The 25557-nt window shown below is 35.7% G+C and overlaps 1 protein-coding gene across 2 annotated transcripts in view; it reads right to left on the reverse strand.

The window, feature by feature from the left end:
* LOC114053477 (kinesin-like protein KIF6) overlaps positions 1 to 25557 on the reverse strand; it is a 451087-nt gene that overhangs the window by 417872 nt on the left and 7658 nt on the right. For both annotated transcript variants that reach the window (XM_027876576.1, XM_027876575.1), the window contains exons 2-3: positions 23521 to 23630; positions 21483 to 21557 (exon numbers count right to left, since the gene is read on the reverse strand). In XM_027876576.1, the coding sequence (XP_027732377.1) occupies positions 21483 to 21557; positions 23521 to 23630 (185 nt within the window). The remainder of the gene's footprint in view (positions 1 to 21482; positions 21558 to 23520; positions 23631 to 25557) is intronic.

Below are 25557 nucleotides of genomic sequence, written 5' to 3' on the forward strand. Positions count from 1 at the left end.
AATATATCTATCCCTGGAGTCAAGCACAATGACTAGAATGTAGCAGGTGCTTAATAAATGTTTGGTGATTGATCTGCTTTTCTTTACACAAAAAAGTTTCATTAATGCCTTTTGTCTTTACAACAGTCATTTCAACCACTTCAAAAAACTTAATCCTTCTTTGTGATGAAACAAATTAACACATCTGGTACAGTGACCACATCTGATGAGTTATACAATAGTAGTCCCCTACATATCTGCTGTGAAAAGAAATATATTTCATTATTCATTCTCTAGGATCTTCCTCATTTTTCACTTAATCAGTAGTTTGATTTCATTTTTACTGATCTTTTCTTTTTTATATATAATTAATTTATTTTTAGTTTTCAATATTCACTTCCATAGAATTTTGAGTTTTAAATTTTCTCTCCCTCCCTCTCCTCCCCCCTCCCCAAAATGGCATGTAATCTGATATAGGCTCTACATATACATTTATATTAAACATATTTTCACATTAGTCATGATGTAAAGAAGAATCTGAACTATGGAAGGAACTATGAGAAAGAAGAAATGAAACAAAACAACAAAAAAAAAGAGAGAGCAAATAGTATCCTTCCATCTGTATTCAGACTCCATAGTTTTTTCTCTGGATGTGAACAGCATTTTCCATCATGAATCTTTTGGAGTTCTCTTAGATCCTTGCATTGCTGAGAAGAGATAAGTCTATCAATGTCAGTCATCGCACAATGTGGCTGTTACTGTGTACAATGTTCTTCTGGTTCTGTTCATTTCACTCTGCGTCAGTCCATATATGTCTTTCCAGGTTTTTCTGAAGTCCACCTGCTCATCATTTTTTTATAGCACAATAGTATTCCATTGCATTCATATGCCACAACTTGTTCAGCCATTCCCCAATTGAGGGACATCCCCTCAGTTTCCAATTCTTGGCCACCACAAAAAGAGTTGCTATAAATATTTTTGTACATGTGGGTCCTTTTCTCTTTTTTATGATTTCTTTGGGGTATATACCTAAAAGATGTATTGCTGGATCAAAGGGTATGCACAGTTTTATAGCCCTTTGGGCATAGTTCCAAATAGTTCTCCAGAATAGTTGGAACAGTTCACAACTCCACCAACAATGCATTAGTGCTTCAATTCTCCCACATCTTCTCCAACATTTCTCATTTTCCTGTTTTGGCATATTAGCCAATCTGATAGATGTGTACCTCAGAGTTGTTTTAATTTGCATTTCTCTAATCAGTAGTGATTTACTGTACTTTTTCATGTGACTATTGATAGCTTTGATTTCTTCTTCTGAAAACTGCTTGTTTGTGTCTTTGAACCAATGATCAATTGGGTAATGGGTTTTATTTTTTATAAATTTTGCTCAGTTTTCTAAATATTTGAGAAATAAGGCATTTATCAGAGAAACATGCTTTAAAATTTTCCCCAGTTTCCTGTTTTCCTTCTAATTTTGGCTCCATTAGTTTTGTTTGTGAAAAACTTTGTTAATTCCATGTAGTCAAAATTTTCCATTTCATTTCCTGTGATCCTCTCTATTTTTTGTTTGGTCCAAAACTCTTCCCTCACCCACAAGTCTGACAAGTACATTTTTCGTTGTTCCCCTAGTTTACTTATGATATCACCTTTATGCCCAAATCATTTATCCATTTTTATCTTATCTTTGTATACAGTATGAGATATTGGTCTATGCTTAGTTTCTGCCAAACTGCTTTCTAGTTTCCTCAGAAATTTTTGTCAAATGGTGAGTCTATACTCCCATAGCTTGGATTTTTGAGTTTATCAAACATTAAATTATTATGTTCATTCTCTATTGTGTACCTAATCTATTCCACTGATCTACCACTCAAATTCTTAGCCAGTACAAGATTGTTTTGATGACTACCACTTTGTAATATAGTTTGAAACCTGAAACTACTAAACCACCTCCATTCACATTTTTTTCACTGATTCTTTTGATATTCCTGAACTTTTTGCTATTATTTTTCTAGTACTATGATTCTTTGATTATCTGATTGCTATGGCACTAAATAACTAAATTAACTTAGGTAGAATTGTCATTTTTATTATATTGACTTGGCCTATCCACCCATGAGCAATAAATATTTCTCCACTTGTTTAGATGTCTTTATTTGTGTGAAAAGTGTTTTATAACTGTGTTCATATAATCCTTGGGTTTGTCTGGGCAGGTAGACTCTCAAGTATTTTATATTGTCTGTAGTTATTTTAAATGGAATTTCTATCTCTTCCTGCTGAGTTTTCTTGATAGTATGTAGAAATGCTGATTGATTTAGGTGGTTACACTCTATATCCTGTAACTTCACTAAAGTTGTTCATTGTTTCAACTAGTTTTTTAGTTACTCCTCTAGGATTCTCTAAGTATACCATCATATCATCTGCAAAGAGTAATACTTTTGCTTCCTCATTGCCTATTTTTATTCCTTCAATTTCTTTTTCTTGTCTTGATGCTATAGCTAACATTTCTAGTACAATATTAAATAATAGTAGTGATAATGGACATCTCTGATTCACCCCTGACTTTATAGAGAAGTCTTCATTTATCTCCATTACTGATAATGCTTGCTCTTGGTTTTAGATAGATACTAGTTATAATTTTAAGAAAGGCTCTATTTAGTCCCGGGCTTTCTAATGTTTTAAATAGAAATGGGTGCTGTATTTTGTCAAAGGCTATTTCAGCATCTATTGAAATAATCATATGATTTTGTTGTTTTTATTGATATGGTCAATTATACTGATAGTTTTCTTACTACTGAACCAGCCCTACATTCCTGGTATAAATCCCACCTGATCACAGTAATATATTGATGTAATCTCCTTGCTAGTATTTTATTTAAAATTTGTACATCAATATTCATTAAGGAAAATGGTCTATAGTTTTCTTTCTCTGTTTTTACTTTCCCTGTTTTGGGTATCAATATCATATTTGTTTCATAAAAGGTATGTGGTAGGAATCCTTCTTTAATTTTTCAAATATTTGTATAGTATTGGGATTAACTGTTCCTTAATTGTTTGGTACAATTCACTTGTAAAAATCTAGTCATGGGGTTTTATTCTTAGGGAGCTCATTGAGGGCTTCTTCATTTTTTTTCTAAGATAATGTTATTTAAGTATTCTACTTCCTCTTCTGTTAATCTGGGCAGTTAATATTTTTGTAAATATTCATCCATTTTATTTAAATTGCCATTTTGCTGGCATATAATTAAGCCAAATAACTCCTAATAACTGCTTTAATTTCAACTTCATTGAGCGTACATTCCCCTTTTCCATTTTGATACTGGTAATTTAGCTTTCTTTTTTAAAATAAAATTAACTAAGTATTTATCTGTTTTATTTTTTCCTATAAAACCAGCTCCTAGTTATATTTATTAGTTCAATGAATTTTTCAATTTTATTAATACATTTTGGTATTTAATTGGGTATTTTTAATTTGTTTTTTCTAGGTTTTTAAAGTTTCATACACAATTAATTGACCTGCTCTTTCTTTCATTGATGTATATGCTTAGAGATATAAATTTCCCCCTGTGTACTGCTTTGGATGTATCCCACAAATTTTGGAATGTTGTATCATTGTTGTCATTCTCTTTAATGAAATTATTGTTTCTATAATTTCTTCTTTTGTCCACTCATTCCTTAGGATTAGATTATTTAATTTCCAATTAATTTTTAATCTATGCTTCTATAGCCCTTTATTTTTTTTTAAAACATTTTTAAAGTTTTGAGTTCCAAACTCTTTCCCTTCTTCCCTCCCTCCCTGAGATGGTAAGTGATCAAATATAGGTTATACATGTGCAATTATGTATAACACTTCCATATTAGTCATTTTGTACAAGAAGATTTGAATAAAAGAAAAAAATTAAAGAGTGAAAAATAGCATGTTTCAATCTACATTCAAACAGTATCAGTTCTTGCTCTGGAGGTGGACAATATGCTTCATCATTAGTCCTTTGGGATTGTCTTGGATCATTGTTTTGCAGAGAGTAGCTAAGATATTCACAGTTCTTTATCAAACAATATTGCTGTTATTGTGTACAATGTTCTCTTGGTTCTGTTCACTTCACTACACATCAGTTCATGTAAGTCCAGGTTTTTCTGAAATCTGTCTGCTCATCATTCCTTATCACACAATAATATTCCATTACAATCACATACACAGCTTTTTAGCCATTCCCCAACTGATGAGCATCTTTTCAATGTCCAATTCTTAACTACCATTAAAGAAACTGCTATAAATATTTTTGTACAAATAGGTCCTTTTCCCTATTTTTTTAATGTCTTTGGGATATAGACCTAGCAGTGGTATTGCTGGATCAAAGAGTATGCACAATTTTATAGCCCTTTGCACATAGTTCCAAATGGCTCTCCAGAATGGTTTACCCACATCCCCTCTAACATTGAACATTTTTTTCTGTCATATTAGCCCATAGGTTCCCAAAGTGGGTAATACTGCCCCTTGAGGGATACTGGAATGATGGGGAGGGGGGGCACAGTGGTAGCCTCAGGTGCAATTGGGGGCATTGAATAAAAATAAGGGGACAGGGAGAGCATAAGGAAAGAGAAGATAAGAAAATTTTGAAAAACTGTTCATATATGTTTCTTCTGTTGTGTAACAGAGTTAAAGTCATAGTGATTATATTATTTTCCAAATAAACACACAAATTTCAAGTTATAACTGATTAGTGGTCAAGTTCACCAACAGATCTTAACAAGCAAGTGTTGGCAGGCAAGTGTCCTGCATTGTCAGAAGTCCAGCATGTATTAGCAGGAATATGTGAGTATAATGACTTATATGCAGTATGCTACTATATGGTTACATGAAGCAATATTGCATCATCAAAATTTCAATGAAGGAAAAAATTCACAAATTTACAATAAAGTATTAAATTTAAGATATGTCATTTTCAAAAATATATATTTTACATATTTTATGAAATGATGCATATTTCAAAAAAAACATTAAAGCATTAAAGAAAGTAGATTTCGGGGGGAACACTGAGTATTTTTTAAAAGGGGGTGGTAGGCCAAATAAGTCTGGGAACCTCTATATTAGCCAATCTGATAGGTGTGAAGTAGTACCTCAGAGTTGGTTTAATTTGCATTTCTCTAATCAATAGTAATTTAAAGCATTTTTTCATATGACTATAGTTTTGATTTCTTTGTCTGAAAACTGCCTGTTCATATCCTTTGACCATTTATCAATTGGGGAATGACTTGTATTTTTATAAATTTGACTCAGTTCTGTATATATTTGAGAAATGAGGCCTTTATCAAAGATATTTATTGCAAATCCCCCCCCCCCAGTTTTCTGCTTTCCTTATAATTTTGGTTGTATTAGTTTTATTTGTGTAAAACTTTTAAATTTTATATAACCAAAATTATCTATTTTACATTTCAAATGCTCTTTACATCTTCTCTGGTCCTAAATTGCCCCTTATCCATAAGTCTGACAGATATAGTCCATGTATAGCCCTTTATTAAATGTAATTTTTATTACATCATGGTCTGAAGAGAATGCATTTAATATTTCAGTTTTTCTGCATTTGTTGTGAGGTTTTTATGCTTTAATTTATATGTGGTCAATTTTTACACCATATACAGCTGAGAAAAAGGTATACTTCTTTCTATTCTCATTCAGTTTTCTCCACAGGTCTACCATATCTAATTTTTCTCAGATTCTATTCATCTCCTTAACTTCTTTCTTACTTATTTGATGTTTAGATTTATCTACCTGTGAAAAAGGAAAGTTGAAATACCCCACTAGTACAGTTTTACTCTCATTTTCCTCCTGTAATTCATTTAACTTTTCCTTTAAGAATTTGGATGCTATGCAAATTTAGTGCAAAGATATATGTATTGATATTACTTGACTTTATTGTCTATGGTGCCTTTTAGCAAGACATAGCTTCTCTGCTTATCCCTTTTAATTAGGTCTATTTTTGCTTTTGCTTTGTCTAAGATCATGATTACTACTCCTGCCTTTTTTACATTATCAGAGGCATAATAAGATTCTTTTCCAATCCCTTATTTTCACTCTGTGTGTGTCTCTCTGTTGCAAATGTGTTTCTTGTAAACAACATTTTGTTGGATTGTGGTTTCTAATGCATTCTGCTATCCACTTCCATTTGATTGGTGAGATCATCCCATTCACATGAATAGTTATGATCACTAACTGTGCATTGCCCCCCATCCGATTTCCTTCTGTTTATCCTCTCTTTCTATCCTGTCTGTAAAGTCCTCTAAAGTCTGTTTTACTCCTGACCACTGCCATCTTTTATGTGCCTTCCCCTTTATTGCCTCCTCTTTCTCTTATCCCCTTCCCCTCCTACTTCCTTGTTGGAAAAGATAGATTTCTATTACCAACTGAGTATGTAGATATATTTTTTTCTCTTTGAATCAACTTAGGTGTAAGACTCAAGTATTGCCCACCCCATCCCCACCATTTCCCCCTCCATTATAAAAGCTCTTCCTTATGTGAGATAATTTCCCCCAGTCGTCCTCTCACTTCCCCTTTGTCCCTGGGCATCTTTCTTCTCACCTATCCATTTTTTAATATCAAGCCAACATAATCAACTCACTCCCACATCCTATTTCTATGTAGAATCCTTCTGCCTGATCTAATAATGATAAAGTTCTTAGAACTGACATGTATCGTCTTCTCATTTAGAAAGGTAAACAGACTTACTTTATTGAGTCCTTTAGGATTTCTCTTTCACGTTTACCTTTTTATGCTTTTTTGGGATCTTTATTTGAAATTCAAATTTTCTATTCAACTCTGGTCTTTTCATTAGGAATGCCTGAAAATCCTCTATTTCATTAATTATTCATTTTTCCCCTTAAAGTTTTATACTCAGTTTTGCTGGGTAGATTCTTCTTGGTTGTAATCCCAGCTCTTTTGCCTTCTGGAATATCATATTCCAAGTCTTCCTCTTCTTTAACATGGTAGCTATTAAATCTTGTGTGATCCTGACTGTGGCTCCATGATATTTGAATAATCTCTTTTTTTCTGGCTGCTTGAAGTATTTTCTCTTCAACATGGGAGCTCTAGAATTTGGCTATAGTATTCCTGGGAGTTTTCATTTTGGGATGTCTTCCTGATGATGATCAGTAGATTCTTTCAATTTTATTTTACCCTCTGGTTCTAGGATATTGGGGCAGTTTTCCTTGATAATTTCTTGAAATATGATGTTAGACTTTTTCTTTGATCATCACTTTCAGGTAATCTAATAATTCTTAAATTATCTCTCCTTGATCTATGTTCCAGGTCCATTGTTTTTTCTAATGAAATTTTTCACATTTTCTTCTATTTTTTATTCTCTTGACTTTTTCGTTGTTTTTTGATGTCTCATGGAGTCATTAGCTTCCATTTGCACAATTCTAATTTTTAAGTAATAATTTTCTTCAATGAGCTTTTGTACTTCTTTTCTATTTAGCCAGTTTTTTAGGTGTTATTATCAGCTACCAAGCTGTTAATGGTCTTTTTGTAATTTTCTCCTTTGCTCTCATTTCTTTCCCTATTTATTCCTCTAAGACTCTTATTTGATTTTGAATATTATTTTTGAGTCTTCAAGAAATTTTGTTGGGCTTGTGTCCAATTCACATTTTTCTTTGATGCTTTCCTTGTAGCTGTTTTGATTTCATTGTCTTCTTCTGAGTTTGTATCTTGACCTCCCCTGTCACCATATTAGATTTTTATGCATAGGTTCTTTTTTGTTGTTGTTTGCTCATTGTCTACCTTATTTCTTGATTTTAAACTTTATATTAAATTTGGACTCTTTTCCTGGTTAGGATTGGTGTTTGGGGTGGGGGAAGGACAGGGAACCCTCTGTCTCAAGCTTCAGATTTTTTTTCACACTGTTGTTTTTAGAGTTAGTTCTGGGGGTTTGGAAGTTTTCAGTGCTTCCAAGATGATGTAATATGAGGAGAGGCATGGTCACTGCTCTTCTGGTCTGCACTCTGGTCCTTACCCAGGAAGGGCCACTAATCTCTTGGGATTGCAATCAACACTTCTCCTCATGGCACCTGTTCCCTTGGGACTGGAAACTATACTGCTCCTCAGGGTCCCTTATGACCAAAATTGCTACTTTTTCGCCCTTGAACTATGACCTAGAAGTAGTTATAGGCAATGGATTTGCCAAACAGTGTCCAGTCCCTTGTCCAGTGCTAGCACATGTGTTCCCTGTAATCACTTTCTGACCAGATGCCAGGTCCCCTTACTGTCTCTGGCTTGAGAGCTCCCAAAGCTACTGCTGCTTCTGTTGCCACCAACTAGTACCACCACAAGTATTGCAACTATAAGGGTTCCAAGACCAGCCTCCACAGATTTCTCTTTCTGAGCTCCTAAGTCTTATTGGGCTAAAAGATATCACACCCTGACTTTTTGTTGCTCTGCCACTCCAGAATTTGATTTACAGTGTTATTTTATAGTTGTTTGAAGGGGAATGTTGGGAGAGCTCAGCTTTCTCTACTCCACCATCTTAGCTCTGCCCCAATATAAAATGTTTACCTAAAAGCCTGGTAATACAATTAAAGCAATTTATCCCCCCAAAAGATCACTATGATTAAATTGGATTTATGCCAAGGATACAAAGATAGTCCAACATTAGGAAAACGATTAGTAAAATTAATTATGTTTAAGAAGAAAAATCCATGATGACTATGACAATGTAAATGGAAAGAATAACAAAACCATAGAAACAATGCTATGATGACCAAGCCTGACCAAAACGTATAAATACAAGAAGGTACCTCCCATACCTTCCTTCTTAGAAGACATGGAGGTCTTTGGATATAGAATACTATATAATGTCAGACTTTTTCAACATACTAGTTAATTTTGCTGAACTTTTTCCCTTGACATCTGGGAAATTAGGGTGAGGAGTCTGGGAGGAGGAAGAAAATATATATTTTGAAATATTTCAAGTATAAACAAAAAGTACAAATAAAAATTTATTTTTAAAAAATAAAAAGAAAGTAGGCAAACAGAGTCAAAGGGATGGGCCTTCAGACAAGCTTGGATGGATATAGAAAAAAAGTATCTTTCTTTGCTTATTTGCTGTGTATTAACTCATCTGATTCTGCCTTGTTAGTGGCCACTAGTTTGGGCTAAAATTGTATTTCCTGTTTTATTTGATGATTTGATTAACTTTATAATAAAAAAAATAAACAACAGTTCACATGAGTACGGTGCATAGCGCTTACAATATGCAATGAAGCAATACAAGTATTATTATCCTCATTTGAGGATGTGAGGAAACTCTTGCTCAGAGAGCTTAAGTGATTTGTTCATAGTCACATAGTTAGCTCAGTGTCAGCCCAGGACTTGAACACTTATCTTTTGATTCTAAGTCCAATATTCCTTCCACTACACTATGTTTCTCATTGTATTTATAATCTAAAAACTTTTTATTTAGTTTACAGGATTACACCATATGGAAAACAGACTGTGTCTTTTGACATAGTTAAAAATAACACCCCTGAGGGAGTTGGAATACATGGTCTCTAAGGTGCCTAAAGTTATAATCCTATAATTTATGGTCAAGAATGTATGTGTGTACGAGGTCCCAGTAAGGAGTTCCATCTATGTAATCTATATGCAGAAGACAGGTTATTACCATCACTCCATATACCCTCCAAGGTCATAATAGACATTTACTAAGATAATACTAATTTATGGAATTTTGTTCACTGTTGTAATTAGAGGAGATTGATTAAATGATTCATCACCATTTCACTACTTCAATGATTTCTGATTTTGTTGTAGGGATATTCCTTCCACTGATGCATATCATATCCCCTTGACTTAGAACACAGCTTTCACAAGTTTCACTCTGAAGCCAATCTAATGATGAGAATCAGGCAAGACTAGTCTTTGGATAAAAGACATACAGTCTGTTACCAGAGCTATGCTCAAAATCTTTCCAGTTCTGTAGAACTGTTCATAGCTTACATTTTGTGGCATCTCCACATCATGATGAGGCACCAGACTATGACTTTATCTGGGAAATAAGTCATCATTATTTGAATCTAGAAGAGGAAGGATTTTTTTCACCACCACCCCACCTCAGTTGATGCAGTCATGAATTTACTAACAGATGATGATATGGTAACAAGACATTAATAATCAGTGATCACTTTACAAAGCATTAATAGCTCTCTTTGATTGAGTCAGAAATAATGTAGTTGATTGGGCTGAGAATTTGCCACGCCCCTTGAGATTACAAATCCTCAGAGACATTTAGAAGTATGACGATTCTAGTATTTAAATTTCAGGTGAGCTGAAGAGACCTAGCAGTCATGGAAGAAATCAGCTGTTCACCTCTTGGAGGGAAGATAAGAAAAAATCTCTGGCCATGGCCATGGCGTCTACAGCAGAGCTAATTTTCTAAAGGGAAACAGTCCATCTAGTCTTCTAAAAGTATTGAAGTCACAATGAGGGAAGAGAGATTCAAACTTCAAACAGATGGATAGAGGCCAGAAACAGCTTCAAGGAACATGACCTCTGGAAACAGAGAAGAGGGCTAGCTGTGGATTTAAAAGAAAGCCAGACCTGTCAATTAAGAACGGAGCTGCAGAAAGGAGCAAATGTTGGGAGCCTAGCTGAGTAGCCAGTCCAACAAGGAGCCTTCAGCCAGATATTTTTTTCAAGGATCCACAGGAAAGAAAGGATTCTGAGGCCAGGTAATACCAGAGGAACTGAGTAGCTCAGCATATATTGGGTTTCCAATGTGGATGCCTCACAACATTGCACTCACTCTTCCCATGGATGCTGTGCATATTTGTGGAAAAGTGCAGCCCAGTCTTTTGGGGCAAATGTTTTGACTATTTTGTAGCTACCGTTATTAATATGTCATCATGGCAGATATCTCTGCTAAAGCTAATTAGGTCTGCCCACTGATTGTTAATGAGACGAACACCAATAGGGGGCTAATGAGCCATGGTAACAGGAGCAACCGCACATAAAGTACCCCTAAAAACTCAAGCACAGCAGCAACCCTGTAGGAAATAAAAATCCTGAGCACAAGTGTAAATTGGGGAATACTGGAGGGGAGGTACTACACAAAAATATTCATTAAGGACTCACATGCACATGTAATGGGTGAATAGATCAGCATTTTATCTGAGAGCTTTATTTTCCAAGATTCAAGAAGATTAACATCACTTGTTATTTAATCATCTAGATATTTATTTTCAAGTGATAATGGGTAAAGATGACTGTTTAAAAGATATAATGTTTGGGGCAACGTTCCTTTCAGATTTGGATCAGATACCTCTGCATGGGAAGGGGCCAAGAACAGATTGTGTATGTAGCAGAGAATTTGACCTTTCCCCTGTGCTCAACTTGTCTCAAGACCCATTTATCTAATGGTCTTAAAATTTGGGGAACTCCAAACCTTCAGAGCTCTTTGGAAATTGCTGAGCAAATAAATATTAGCTGGTTTATACTCTAGCATTAAGAGACAAAATTTGGGAAGTATAATGGATAGCCACTCAGTCTCTGAGATGACTAAATCTCATACTAGGAACAGTCATCCAAAGAAAAGACTGAAAATCCCTTGATAGAACAATGAAGGGTCTCAGGAGTAGGAAAGAAAGGAGATAATTTTTTCTGCTGATGTTATAACAAGGGTTTCTGGTATTTCTAAAAGAGCTGAAGAAAAAGCCTATAGGATTTAAGCTAAGAAAGCTCAGCAACACCCTAGATGAGTATATCAACTGAGCCTAAAGCTGGGTACAGTGGAGTCTACAGTCAGTCAGCATTTACAGATATAAATCAGGCAGTACTTTCTACCCAGCAGAAAAGGAGACACAATGAAAAGCACCTGGCCACATTTCCAGGAGCAATAACATTCAGCAGTGTCCAGTGAAGCAAGGTCTGGTATTGCAGTGGGGAGGAGGCTATCCACCAAGAACCATTGCCAGTGGGAATGATGTAATGATACCATTAGAAGTCATGAGCATCTCTGTAGAAAAGGAAAAAGTTGTCTCTCCACAGGTGTGCCATGGCCACATGTATCCTCCTCACCTTTCCAACTGTATTCACTCTTCCTACTGATTCTGTGTGTAGTTCTTGGAGAGTACACCCCAGGTTTATGGGGACAATATTGTGTTGCTACTTTTCTTACCATGCCATTTCATTAAATGCTTTTGCTTTGAACTGTGTCCTCTGTTGTCCTAGTCATGATTTCACTTTTGTTGCAATGGACCACACAAAGCCTGGGAGTTAATATTTTTAATTTCTTTAATAAAATCATTCAGTAATTCTTAGGTAAAAGCAGTCCATCAGGCAATAAAAACTGTCCACAAGGTGGTAAAAGTGGATAAAAACAACCTGTGTAAAGATAAAAGCAGGAAGGTCCCTGGAATCTTAGGAATTCTTCATCAGTCAGTCAATAAATCAAGTCAGGAAGCATTCATTTTGTGCCTATTGTGTGCCAAGCACTATGCTAAACACTAGGAATACCAAAGAAAGGCAAAAGTCACTGCTCTCAAGGACCTCAAAATCTAATTGGGGAGACAACCAGCAAAGGATACAAACAGGATAAATTAGAGATAATCTCAGAGGGAAGGCACTAGATCAAGGAGCACAGGAAAAGGCTTTTTGAAGAAAGTGGAACTTTGGCTGAGACTCAAAGGAAGCCCAAGGAAGCCAGGAGGGAGAGAGTTCCAGGCATGGGAAATAAACAGTGAAAACGACCACAGTCAGGAGAGACTGTCCTCTGCAAGGAACAGCATGGAGGCCAGCGTCACTGGACTGCAGAATACATAGGAAGACATAAAGTGTGGGAAGACTGGAAAGGGAGAAAGAGGCCAACTTATGAAGAACTTTAAAAGCCAAACAGATTTTATATTTGATCCTAGAAGTAATAGGGAGTCATTGGACTTCATCCAATGGGGGATGCAATGGGTTTTGACATGGTCAGACCTGATCAGTTGGACTGCTGAGTGGAGGGTAGATTTGTGCAGGGAGAGACCTGAGCCAAAGAGACTAACCAGCAGACTACTGTAATCATCCAAGCACAAGTTGACAGCAATAAGCATTTATAAATTGTTCACTATGTTTGAGGCACTGTACTAAGCTCTGGATCATTGTCACTGTCCTCAAGCAGTTCAAATTCCAAAAGACAAGATAACACAAAAAACTCTCTCTCCATAAGATCTATACAGTGCACATGGGAGGTATGTTCCAGCTTTATATACTCCTTGCTCCAATGGTCCAAAGCTAAATCCCAGGTTTCTACTTGGTGGCAAAGGGAATTCAAATGTCCCCTGGTCTTCTCTAAAGTGTTTTAGCTCACAACAACCCCAGCTGGTATTGTGGCAATGTGGTAAGCTGCCCCACTAGCCTCCTGGCCTACACTATCTGATGAACACAGTACTAGAGCCTTATGATCTAGAATTTTAGGGGCACAGACTCATAGGATAATTTAAAACCTGAGGAGCTGTCTTCTGGGGGACCTGCCCTGAAAGTTGGGGGATGGGGGGGATGTGGCCAGATGCTACACTTAATAGGCTTTAAAATTTAACAATTCCATTAAATAAGCTTAGAGGTCTTAGAGAGTCCACTTGTCAGGGATGTCGTGTCCAGTATTCATGATTTGGGTAGGAGTTGAAACAGATGGCCCCTAATATTCTTTCCAATTCTAAGATTCTGTGATTCATATTCATAAATTTCCCATGTGTAGATATGTATGAGTCTGGTCAAATATCAAAATGGACCATGACAATTTGTCCATAAATTTGTTTTTCTGTATTTCATAGGCACCCTAAAGATCTACTTTCTAATAGTATGCATATTCTTATCAAGTCAAGTGAAAGTTCACCTGTCATCTGTACTACAAGTCTGTTTCCAACTATGTTGGTTTTGAGTGAGGTAAAATATCTTTACAAATTTGGACATGTTGTTTTTGACCAATCAGAGACAGATATATCTATTTTTAAATGGGCAAGTTTCCAAAATTGGACCACAGATCACAGGTTAACAAATACTTGTGTAACCTCTGGCAAGACACTTACTGTCCCAGGACCATAATTTCTTCATCTATAAAATATAGGCACTGAATTAGATGACTTCCAAGTTTAATTCCAGCAATAGCCTAGGGTTCTATGAAGTGTTTTAAAAGTGAGAGCACCAGTGGGGCTAAACAATGTAAAAAGAATATCCAAGAAATGCAAATTAAAACAACTTTGAGACACCATCTTATCCCTATCAAACTAGCTAATATGACAGAAAAGGAAAATGATAAATGTTGGACAAGATGTGGGAAAATTGGAACACTAATGCATTGCTGGTAGAGTTGTGAACTGATCCAACCATTCTGGAAAGCAATTTGGAACTATGCTCAAAGGGCTATAAAACTGTGCATGCACTTTGATCCAGCAATACCACTTCTAGGTCTACCATGAGATCATAAAAAAGGGGAAAGGACCCACATGTACAAAAATATTTACAGCAGCTCTTTTTGTGGCAGCTAAGAATTGGAAACTGAGGGGATGACCATCAGTTGGGGAATGGCTGAACAAGTTGTGGCATGTGAATGTAATGGAATATTGTTGTGCTATAAGAAATGATGAGCAGGTGGATTTCAGAAACACCTGAAGAGACTTATATGAACTGAAGCTGAGTGAAGTGAGCAGAACCAGAACATTGTACACAGTAACAGCAACAATGTAAAATGATCAACTTTGTTAGCCTTAGCTCATCTCAGCAATACAATGATCCAAGACAATTCCAAAAGACTCATGATGGAAAATGCTATCCACATCCACAGAAAGAACTATGGGGTCTGAATGCTGATCAAAGCATACTATTTTCATGGATTGTTTTTTTTACTTTCTTGTGGTTTTTACCTTTTGTTCTGATTCATCTTTCACAACATGACTAATGTGGAAATACGATTAATATGATTGTACATGTATAACCTATATCAAATTGTTTGCTGTCTTGGGATGGGGAAAAGGTAGGGAAGGAGAAAAATTTGGAACTCAAAGTCTTATAAAAGTGAATGTTGAAAACTATCTTTACATGTAATTGGAAAAAAATAAAATACTATTATGTCTGTCCCCAGCCCCAGGTCAAAACTGACAAAGACCAGTAAGGAAAAAACAGGGTATCAGATTACAGTGTGATTTCTTTGTGACATGTCATTGTCCAGATACCCTGATTGGGAGAAAGTAATTGAATCAATTTTCTGGCATTATAGCATAATATCTCACAGCTCTTCTAGTCAAGAGTTTTGGGGTTTTTTTGGTCATTAATGTCTAAATTGCTCCCTTATTGCTGCAGATTACTTGTTCCTTGTTGTCTTAATTAGAATGGTGTTTTTCTAAACTTGTATTTGTGATACTTTATTTTAATAAGTCTATTAAGAGAATCAGGAGCACATTTGCTGAGATAATTGTCAGTGGTGTTCTGTTTCTTCCAAGCATGTGCACCCCTTTTCTGTTCTCATATTTTTTCCTTTTCTATTTTCTTTTTCTCTTAATTCTCTTCCTTTTACATTATTTTTTTCTAAGTGTGAAAAGTTTGGGTTTTTTTCCCACTTAATGGCAGGGGGGAACAAAAAGGAGGAAGGATGACTGGTATGTGGGAAAGATGTGGCTGTGGGTAAAGAAAACAAATAAATGGTTAGGTGGGTGATCAGGTGAGAAAAACCCCAACAGTATGTCTCTACAAGAACACCAGCATGCTAAAAAGTCAAGAAGTTGTGAAATACAAGCTAAGTGACCAACCTTCCAACAACCTACAGACATCTCTTTCACTTTTGTTTTTTTTTTTCGCATTTGTTTTTATCAATACAACAAGATGGACACCAAAAAGATCTTTCAAACAATTTCTTCTATGGATTTTATTTTGACAGTTTCTAAAATTTGTATTCTCCAAATGACCTCTCTTCTTAGTGGCTTCTTTTGTTTTTCCTTTTTTTTTTTTCTGGTGAGGCATTTGGGGTTAAGTGACACACAGCTAGTGTCAAGTGTCTGAGGCCAGATTTGAACTCAGGTACTCCTGACTCCAGGGCTGGTGCTCTATCCACTGTGCCACCTAGCTGCCCCCCAAATAACTTCTTTTCTAAAAGAATTGATCAAGTTTTCATGTTATTTCACTTTAAGAAAATCACTTTAGAATATTAGTCAAATTTGGGTTTTCTAATGACTTTCCTTGAAAAACAAAAAAAGTTTGTTCCATAAAAAAACACTTTCTGTATATGAAACATATAGATTACTTTTCATCTTAGTAAAATAAGTATGTTCATATTTTTAAAGCAGCAAGCAGCAAAACTTTGTCAGGAAAAACGTGCCTTTCTATTTGAAGAAAGTCAACAGTTGTACAAGTGAGTCTTTGAAAAACAATAGATGAAGGGTAAGAAAGAATATTTTATGGGGGCAGCTAGGTGGCTCAGCAGATAGAGCACCAGCCCTGGTGCCAGGAGGGTCTGAGTTCAAATCCGGCTTCTGACCAAACACTTGACACTTACTAGCTGTGTGACCCTGGGCAAGTCACTTAACCCCAATTGCCTAAAAAAAAAAAGAATATTTTAATTGTGAATGGGAAATGTGTACATAACACAATTGGCTAAACAACCAACATCTTAATGAAAGTTATAAATACCCTTAAGTGAAAACATACTTAGTTCTACTACCAGTTAGAGTAAGGCAATATAGGGCCTCTGCTACACAAATCTGTTCAGAATTTCTTAACAAATAACCATAGTGGTAGGGATTTTATTTCTACTGCATTCACATTTTTTTCAACATCATCTGCTTCTTCTACTGCCTTATTATCACTGCAATCATAAACATCTGTGGGTGGACTAGCTATATTGCCTTATCTATGTTAGGAGTAATAGGGTTATCAAATTATCAGAGGTAATAATTTCATGAATCAAGAAAATAAAATACACATATAACATGTAAAAAAATAGCAGACTCATTAATTTCCTATCCACACATTAGTTTTACATTTTAAGTTTCTTTCTTGACTACAGAAGTTAAATCTATTAGCAGATTCACTAATTATTTTCTGTCTACACATCAATTTTATAATTTACCAGTTTCTGTCTTGATTACAGACCATTAATGATCATGTACAGATGAAATTGTGCTACATAATATATTTCAATATTAAGGTTTTACATTTCATACCAGGGTGAACCATAGAGTTTAGTCAACATCTCTGATTTAAGCATAAAATTCAATTTAAACAACTTAAATTTGCCATTTTCAAATCTGGTGTGAGCTCAAGAATAATGAATAACTTTGCTAATTGTCATTTCCTACATTTAGAGAAGTACTGTTTTTAGTTTTACACAGAGCAGATGATCAATCATCAGTGGAATGTGATTTAATAGGGAAAAGGAAAGCTGCTACACCAAAATATCTCCCTACAGTACTTGAATTTCTCCAATTTGTCATACTGCCTGAAATTCTACCAACTAGAGATTAATTTTGGTTTAAAGGAATTTGCACTGCCACCACCCTGTTTTCAGATCTCATTACCTCTAGAGTATACTAATGCATGCACTAGCTTTCTGACCAGTCTCCCTCTCTCTACAATCTAACCCAATCTACTCTATTCACCACTGCTTTATTAATCTTCCTAATGAAGTCTTAATCATGCCAATACTCTATCCAAAAGCATTCAAAGGTATCACATTTCTGACCAGAGTCCAGATCTTAGCCTAGTTTTTAGATTTCTTCAATTTGGGTCGTCCTTTTATCAACATGATCTCATCTCACACAACTTATTTTTGCACTCCTTAAGGTCCAGTCAAATTAGACTATATTGTTCCCTATTCCATTCATCAGGCCTAGTTCAAATGTCACTTCCTCCATGAAGCCTTCCCTGAACCCCATTCTTCTTTGGGCTCCACACTCCTGACTCTTTGGACTTTCCCCACCATACCAAAGCAACCCTTTCACTGTAGAAGTTCATCTGCACTTTCATCCTTCTTATTCTAGAAGTTCACCCTGCCCCTGTAGCACCCTCAAACTGGAAGCTCACTCCTCTCCTAGCCTTTTCACACTGAAAGTACGAACCACTCTCTGTGGTCCCTTCCTCTGATTAGTTGATTCCTCTCAGAATCTCTACATAAACCAAAGGGTCCAAGCCAGCCATATCTTCATTGCTCTCCATGTTCCTCGGCTGACTCTGGACTTCCTCTGCTGTTCATGGCCTTATTCTCTACATCCCAACCACCCCTCACATCCTTTTCAGTTTTCTTTTATGTGATATCTTCTCCATTAGAATGTAATGGGGTAGAAACCCTGGAGGGCAGGGACTGTCTTTCTTTCTCCTTGTAGGTGTATTACCAAAGCTTAGCACAGTTTCAAGTATATGACGGTCAGGTATAATAATAATTGCTGTTACTACTACTAACAAAAATAACAAAAAATAGAAATAACATCTAAATCTCTTTTACAAAACAACTGATAGTCAGTCAAAGCATAAGGACAGTTTACAAAAGAAGCAGAAATGAGCAATAACCATACCAAAAAGTGCTCAAAATTGGTAATAAGGTGAAAATGCTAACTAAAACAACTGAGTTATCATCTCATATCCATCAAATTGGCACAACTGGTAAAAGGTGAAAAAATCCTGGTGAGGTTATGAATTGACTTAAGGGAAGAGAGAGGAGAGGTAGACAAAAAAATGGAAAATAATTAATGAATCTATGAATACTGTCCCTGAAACCAAAGGAATTCTATCAATCCTCACATGCATGCTTGACAAGTATACTCAAGCTTGGTGTATTCAACTCAATTTACAAAACATTTATTAAGCATCTATTATGTACTAGATGGAAGGGGTACAAAATAAAAAACAAAAATAAAATAATCCTTGTCTAATATTAACTTATATTCTACTGGAGGATATACCATTAGGAAGTAAGGGAATTTGAAGTGCATGCAAAGTAATTTAAAGATATTTCAAAGTGAGACAGAGACAAGGAGGGAAGGGAGAAAAGTGGGAGGGAATGGAGAGAGAGAGAGAGAGAGAGAGAGAGAGAGAGAGAGAGAGAGAGAGAGAAACATAATATCAGGAAAAACTTAATGAATTAGGGCCGGGCATGGATCAATAAAACTTGGCAACTGTTTGGATACGGGGACTGAGGGAAAGAGAAGAGTCAAAAATAACTCTATTCTTGAGATCCTGGGAAGGATTTCAACAGAAATGGGTAAATTTATAGAAGGATTTTTTTTTTAAGGAAATACAATTAATTTCATTTTGAACATAATGAGCATGCTATTTCTATAGGATGTCTAGGTTATGTCCAGCAGACAGTTGATAACAAGGTCTGAAGAGAGAGATTAGGGTATGGGGTCTACTTACCTTAGATTGGTGCATTTGAAAACAACTCTAGGCTCCCTTTGCCCTCCTGAGTACAAGACAGTGTTGCTATTCCCAATACCTGTTGCCACCCAGATGTGGCCTGCAAAGTTCTGGGCCAGGGCTGTTTTCTCTAGAACTCTCTCCTATGCTGTTTGGACTCAGAGACCAGGATAGCTGATAAATTGGTGGCCAGTGAAACTCATTAGCATGTGCATCCTTGCTTTTTTTTATACATCTACCACCAATGATTTGTACATTATCAACAAACTTTTTAGTCATATCAAGTCAGAATCAACAGGATTTGGCAACAGTAGGGAGAGAAGGGAGGAGGGTGGTCAGAGACAGAAGAGTTGAGAACGACACCAAGGTTGCAAACCTAGGTGACTGAGAGGTTGACTGCAGTACTCTTGAGGGTAAAAAGAGTTATATTTATGAAGTATGAAACTGTTTTTGTTCCTCAAGTTCTAGAATTAGACTAAATATAAGCATACAGGACAGGGACAAGCAAAGGTCTCTGAGAGATAGGAGGAAAGAAAGATTACTTTTAGTTAAGAGAATTAGGGCAGGCTATATTCCATCATAAATAACCACAATGAGTTTTCCTTGACCTGAAAAGGATGCTCTAAGCATCACAGCTGAAAACCATTAAAGGGCTGTCATGTGAATTTTGCTTCAAGTAATGGAACTTTTAAATGAAGCAGAAAGTTAGATCCATTAGTGATAATTTACTTGTTCATTAAACAAAATGTCCTGCTGTATTTACCTAAACATTTTAAACCCATTTTGAGAACAGTGGCTTCTGTCACACTCAACTGCAAACTGAAATAGCTCCATCAAGGACCACAATCTGGTATATACATTTATAGGTATGGTCATTTGCTACTCAAAATCCCCAGGAAATGTTGCACCCTGTTTTATACCTCACTCTTCTGACAATATTAAGGTCATGGTTCAACTTCAGAAATGTATCTAGTTCATACTTTACTTTCCAGTAAGCAACCTCAACAATTTTAAAGATCTACTGTAAAACTTCATGGATGTATACCACTAGGGATGAAAATTGGAAAAGATTATGGGGGAAAAAGGAAGGAAAAAAGATGTTCCAGTTGCAGCTGGAATAGAGCAAGTTTTAAATCTGGGAAAGTGGTGGCAAATTAAATGTCCAACAATAGGGGAACGGTTAAATACATTGCGGTACACTGATGTAATGGAATACTATAATGTAATTATGATGGACAAGTATGAGGCACATAAAGAAATCTGGAAGCAAGTTTGTGAAATAATGCAAAGCAAAAGGAACAGAACTAGAACAGACTACAGACTAACTGAGACCACATAAAAGGAAAAATAACTGGGAGTAAACAAAGAAAACCAATGGAGACTGAATGAGGAACAGAAACGTTATGACATTTTGGGCTCTTAAAATAATTCATCTAAATGTAAATAGCTGCCAAGCAAGTCAGATTAATTATAGGGATATTTAATATTACTTGTATTTTTTGAATTTAAAATTTTTAACATGAGATTAGAGGGTCTGAGGAAACAAGGGCATTGAAGGAGCTTAGCACAACCTGGTACAGGGCATGGAAGATGTCAAGAGTCTTGGGTTTCGTCCAGGATTTATAGCTGATGCTTTACCAAGGATTAAAAGTGCTGATCAAAGCACTGCACAAGATTAGAGAAAATGGTCATTTCCTTTATTAAGGTGGAGACACGCTGGTCATCATATTCTAGAGAAGCAGTTCTCTAAGTGTGGAATGGGGATCCATAGGAGTCCCCCAGCACGTTTCAGGGGATCTGTAAGGTCAAAGTTATTTTCAGAATACTACTAAAATATATTACTTTGTAATGTGGTAAACATAGATAGACTACAATCTCCAAATCAAAATCTCTTTGGAGTCCTAAATAATTTTTAGGAGTGAAAAGGGGTCCTGAGACAAAAAAATGTGAGAATTACTGATCTAGATAATAATACTTCATCTATTTGAAGGTCATTATTTGGTCATCTCATATTTATTTTGAAATTTCTTTTGTTTATATAATTGAGGTATCTCAATACATTTCCACATTTATCTGAGGATTAAAGAGACAAGAGGAAATATAAATGTCACACTGCCCCAACTATTGGGAATCCTACCTTTCAGCAACAGGTTTGGCAATTATGTCAAAAATGTCCTCTTGTTTTGACTCCTGATCAAAAATCCTCTGAAATCTGCAAATTATAAAGTAATAATGATGAAATAGGACTTTAGAACAGTGTTTAATTGATAAATCTTGTTTTTCTCTTTTGCAATTACCCCACATTTACATCACCAAGCTTCCAAGCTTACCTAACAGAATACAATGTTGGCCCTGTAGTCTTAACCACACTGTGCTGTTGTATACAAATACTTAACAGTATTGCTTTGAAAAGATTTGCACAATAAATCCCTCTGAACAAACATAGTAGCAAAAAAAAAAAAAAAACAACTCTGTGTGTGTCTGCTCTCAAGAGAAACAGTGTCTGCAATTGACATCAAATTCAAATCCAGATAATACAAGAAAAAAAAATCTAAAAACAAGATAAAAACAGAACAGAATGCTGGATTTCTGACCTGTAAGAAAGCAATTATAAAACTTGTGGTTATTAAATTTAGGTTAAAAAGATAAATTTAATTGATTTTTAGCAATTAGTTATCAGATCCTAATATTAACCACTTTTTCAGCAATGTTTTATTTTTTTTTAAATCAGCAGCTAGTCTTTTGAAGAAGATGACCTTGATTCTCGACCCACAAATCAGAACAGGCTAATGCAAACCTAGAAAAGAAAATCCTTAGAAAGTTTCTATCAGGAAAAGAAAGTACAGAAAAATAGTTCATTAGGCAATTCCATTATACCAATCATTTGCCCAGGAACATAAGTCTTTGCTGTTGGGACATGATGAGGAAGAAAACTTGGGAATACCAGATTTTTATATCCTGGAAAGCTTCTACTAACATGATCCTACTAGAACACTATAACAGTTACCCAAGCAGCTTTCAGGGTTGCTTAGAAACATTGGGTCTCCATGGTTTTTTGGTATCAACCACCCAGTCTGAATTGGGCACAATTCCACTTAAAGCAGAAAATCTAAGAGGAATACAGAAGGAGAGTTTTCTCCCAAAGGTCATTCTAGAGGTTTGCTATGCCCTAAGGAATAAAAAGAGAAGATAAAAGGATGGATTAATCATCCAGAGATGATTATATAAAATGTATTAGATGATATATAATAGTAGAATTCCAAAAATATAAGTAGCTCATATTCCAGAAGAATATGTTGTAAAATATTATCAATAAAGAGGCCACAAGGTATCCAAACTACTACTCTGAATTAAGATATCAGATTAAATTGAAGGCAGCAACAGTTACTGGACATTTATTGTGTGCAGAACACTACACAAAGCCCTTTAAGAGGCTATTCTAGTTTAAGATTATAAATTACTTATTTATGATATATTTTAATTATATGTTTAAAGGCTATATTTCCCCAGTAGAAAGTAAATGTCTTAAAGTCATAAACTCTTATTCTGCCTTTAAATTGACATCACCTTCAGTGCCTAACACAGAGAAGGCACTTAATAAATGCTTGTCAAATAGAAATTTACTAACTGAATGCTGGAAATAATACTTATTACTGCCTATGAGTTACAAAGACCTTATATTATGTACCGAATCAGGTAAAGAACCTAACCCCTAGCCAATGAACACCTAATCAATGTCTCTAGCACACCTCCTCATACACATCCATAAAGTAGCTCATGTACTCATGAAGGAAAAGGAAACTCTCTACTCATTCAGAGAGAAGCAAGCAGGAACAGTATGGATCAAAAAATTCAAAGGTAATCCTAGTCTCTCAGTCTACTTTTTTCTCATATACTTGAGAATATATTATTTATCCCATGACTTTCAAAGAATTAGCTGCCAGTTAAGAACGGAAGTAATTTCACAAGTAGTAAGTAACGGCATCTTAAGTATAAAGTTTGGGTGCTCATTTTATATATGGTATCATAATTTTTATAAGATCAATAGTCTTTAGAAAATCAGTGAATAGCCAAAATTCAAAACATAGCATACCACAGAATAGAACAGAAAAGAATAAAATAACAGACTAGAAGAAAACAATTTAAAAGTGTGAGAAGAAAAAATTTGAACCTACTTAAATTTGTAGCTTTCTCGTTTATTATTCACAAATCCTTCTGCTAAATCACGTGGTAAGATAATTTCCAATGCAGCTACTGATTTTTCATCTTCATCTACAGAATAGATCTGCAAATATGAATGTAATTTTAAGAAACCATAACAAATTATACAAAGAGAATACAGTATATAACCACAGCATCAACGCACACATTTTTAATGGGATCAATTTTTTTCTAAGACCAGAACCAAAAAAAAGTATAATTGGTACAATTCTCCTTCCCCCAACAAGTATGTGGACTCCAGTGAATGTTCTGTAATCTCCAACAAGTAATAATGATAATGATAACAGCATTTATATAGTACTATAAGATTTATAAAATGCTAACAATGATAGCTTGATATTATTGAAAGGAAAACTTCATTTGCGCTTTCACCCTGATTAAGGGCAAAACTCAGGACAAAGAGATTTAAAAGGATTTTATTCTAAGTATGTCAACAGGGCTGATCACTCAAGATCAGTATTGGCTTCAAGATAGGGACAGTGTTTATAAGTAACTTTTAAGACAATTCAGGTCCACCTCAAGTACCTCTCAAGTACCTCTCCAAGGTAGAACAATTTGAAGGTAGGGGAATGTGACAAAAAGCAGGTGATACAAAAGGTTGTAGACTTAGTGTCTCCTTCCCCACCAGAACCTCACTCAACACTGACTGATAAGCAGGGCTGGGAACAATGGGCCGCTAAGTCAACATAGCTTTAGACAATACTCACAATAACCCAGTGAAATGGGATTATTATTCTCATTTTACAGTTGAGGAAATTGAGGCTGAAAGAGGTTAAACAACCTGTCCACATCACACAGCTAAGTGTCTGAGGCAGGATTTGAACTCAGGTCTTCTTGATCTATCTATCACCTACATTACAACTCTGTATGTGACTATTGTGAACATACATAGTCCTGGAGGCATAGTCCCTGAACAATACAAAGCCCAGGCAGGGTAAGCAGACAAGCTGACTTTAGTAGATAGAGATGAGATTGGAAAGGAAATACAGATGAGAAACAGAGAAGAAATAGGTGACAGATTTGAGAAGAAATATAATTGGACCCTATGCCCCAAAATCTCAGTACTGATACTGGTAAAATGTATCATTATAATTGCATTCCACTCAATATTAAAAAATTAAAATTAAAAGTTTTTAAAATATACTCTATTAAAATGCAAATGACCCAGGTCATATCTGAAGTAAAAACTCATAAACCAAAGTCAATCAATAAATATTTATTAAGTGCTTACTATGTACAAAGCATTGGGGATAGGAGAGAAGTAAAAAACACTGTTTCTTCTCTCAAGAAGTTCACATTCTGTTAGGGAAGAGAATATGCAAACAACTGTGTACCTACAATATAAACAAAGGAAGAGGAGGGTAATAAAGTTAACATCAAAGGGAAGACCCTAGCATGGGAGGGTGGAGAGAGGATCAGGAAGGTTCTCCTGCAGAAGGAAGGATCTAAGCTGAGTCTTGAAGGGATGCCTAGGGGAAGAAACAAGAGAAAAGAGATGGGAGTGCAGTTCAAGCATGAGAGACAGCCAATAAAAAGGTATTCTATCAGGAGATGGAATGTCATGTGAGGAACAGCAAGGACAGTGTCACTGGACTGTAGAGGAGGGAGAAGGGAGTTATGGGTAAAAAGACTAGAAAGGCAGGAAGGGGCCAGGTTGTGAAGGACTATAAAAGCCAGATGATTTTTTAATTGGATTCTAGAGGAAATAGGAAGTTAATGGAGTTTATTGAGTGGGGAAGGGGAGGTGACAAAGTCAGATCTCCACTTTAGGAAAATCACTTTGGCAGCTGAGTGGAGGAAAGACTGACAAAGCCAGAGATTTGAGGGACATGGGCCAAGTAGAAAGCTACTGTTACAGTTCAGGCATGAGGTGATGAGAGCCTGCCCCAGAGTGTGAATGGAGGGGGCCATGTATGAGAAATGTTGTAAAGGTAGAAGCAATAAGACTTGGCAACAGATTGGATATGTGAATAAATGAGAGTGAGGAGTCA

The sequence above is a fragment of the Vombatus ursinus genome, unplaced genomic scaffold, assembly GCF_900497805.2.
Source record: "Vombatus ursinus unplaced genomic scaffold, bare-nosed wombat genome assembly UNPS02014811.1, whole genome shotgun sequence".
In the NCBI taxonomy this organism is placed as follows: Eukaryota; Metazoa; Chordata; class Mammalia; order Diprotodontia; family Vombatidae; genus Vombatus; species Vombatus ursinus.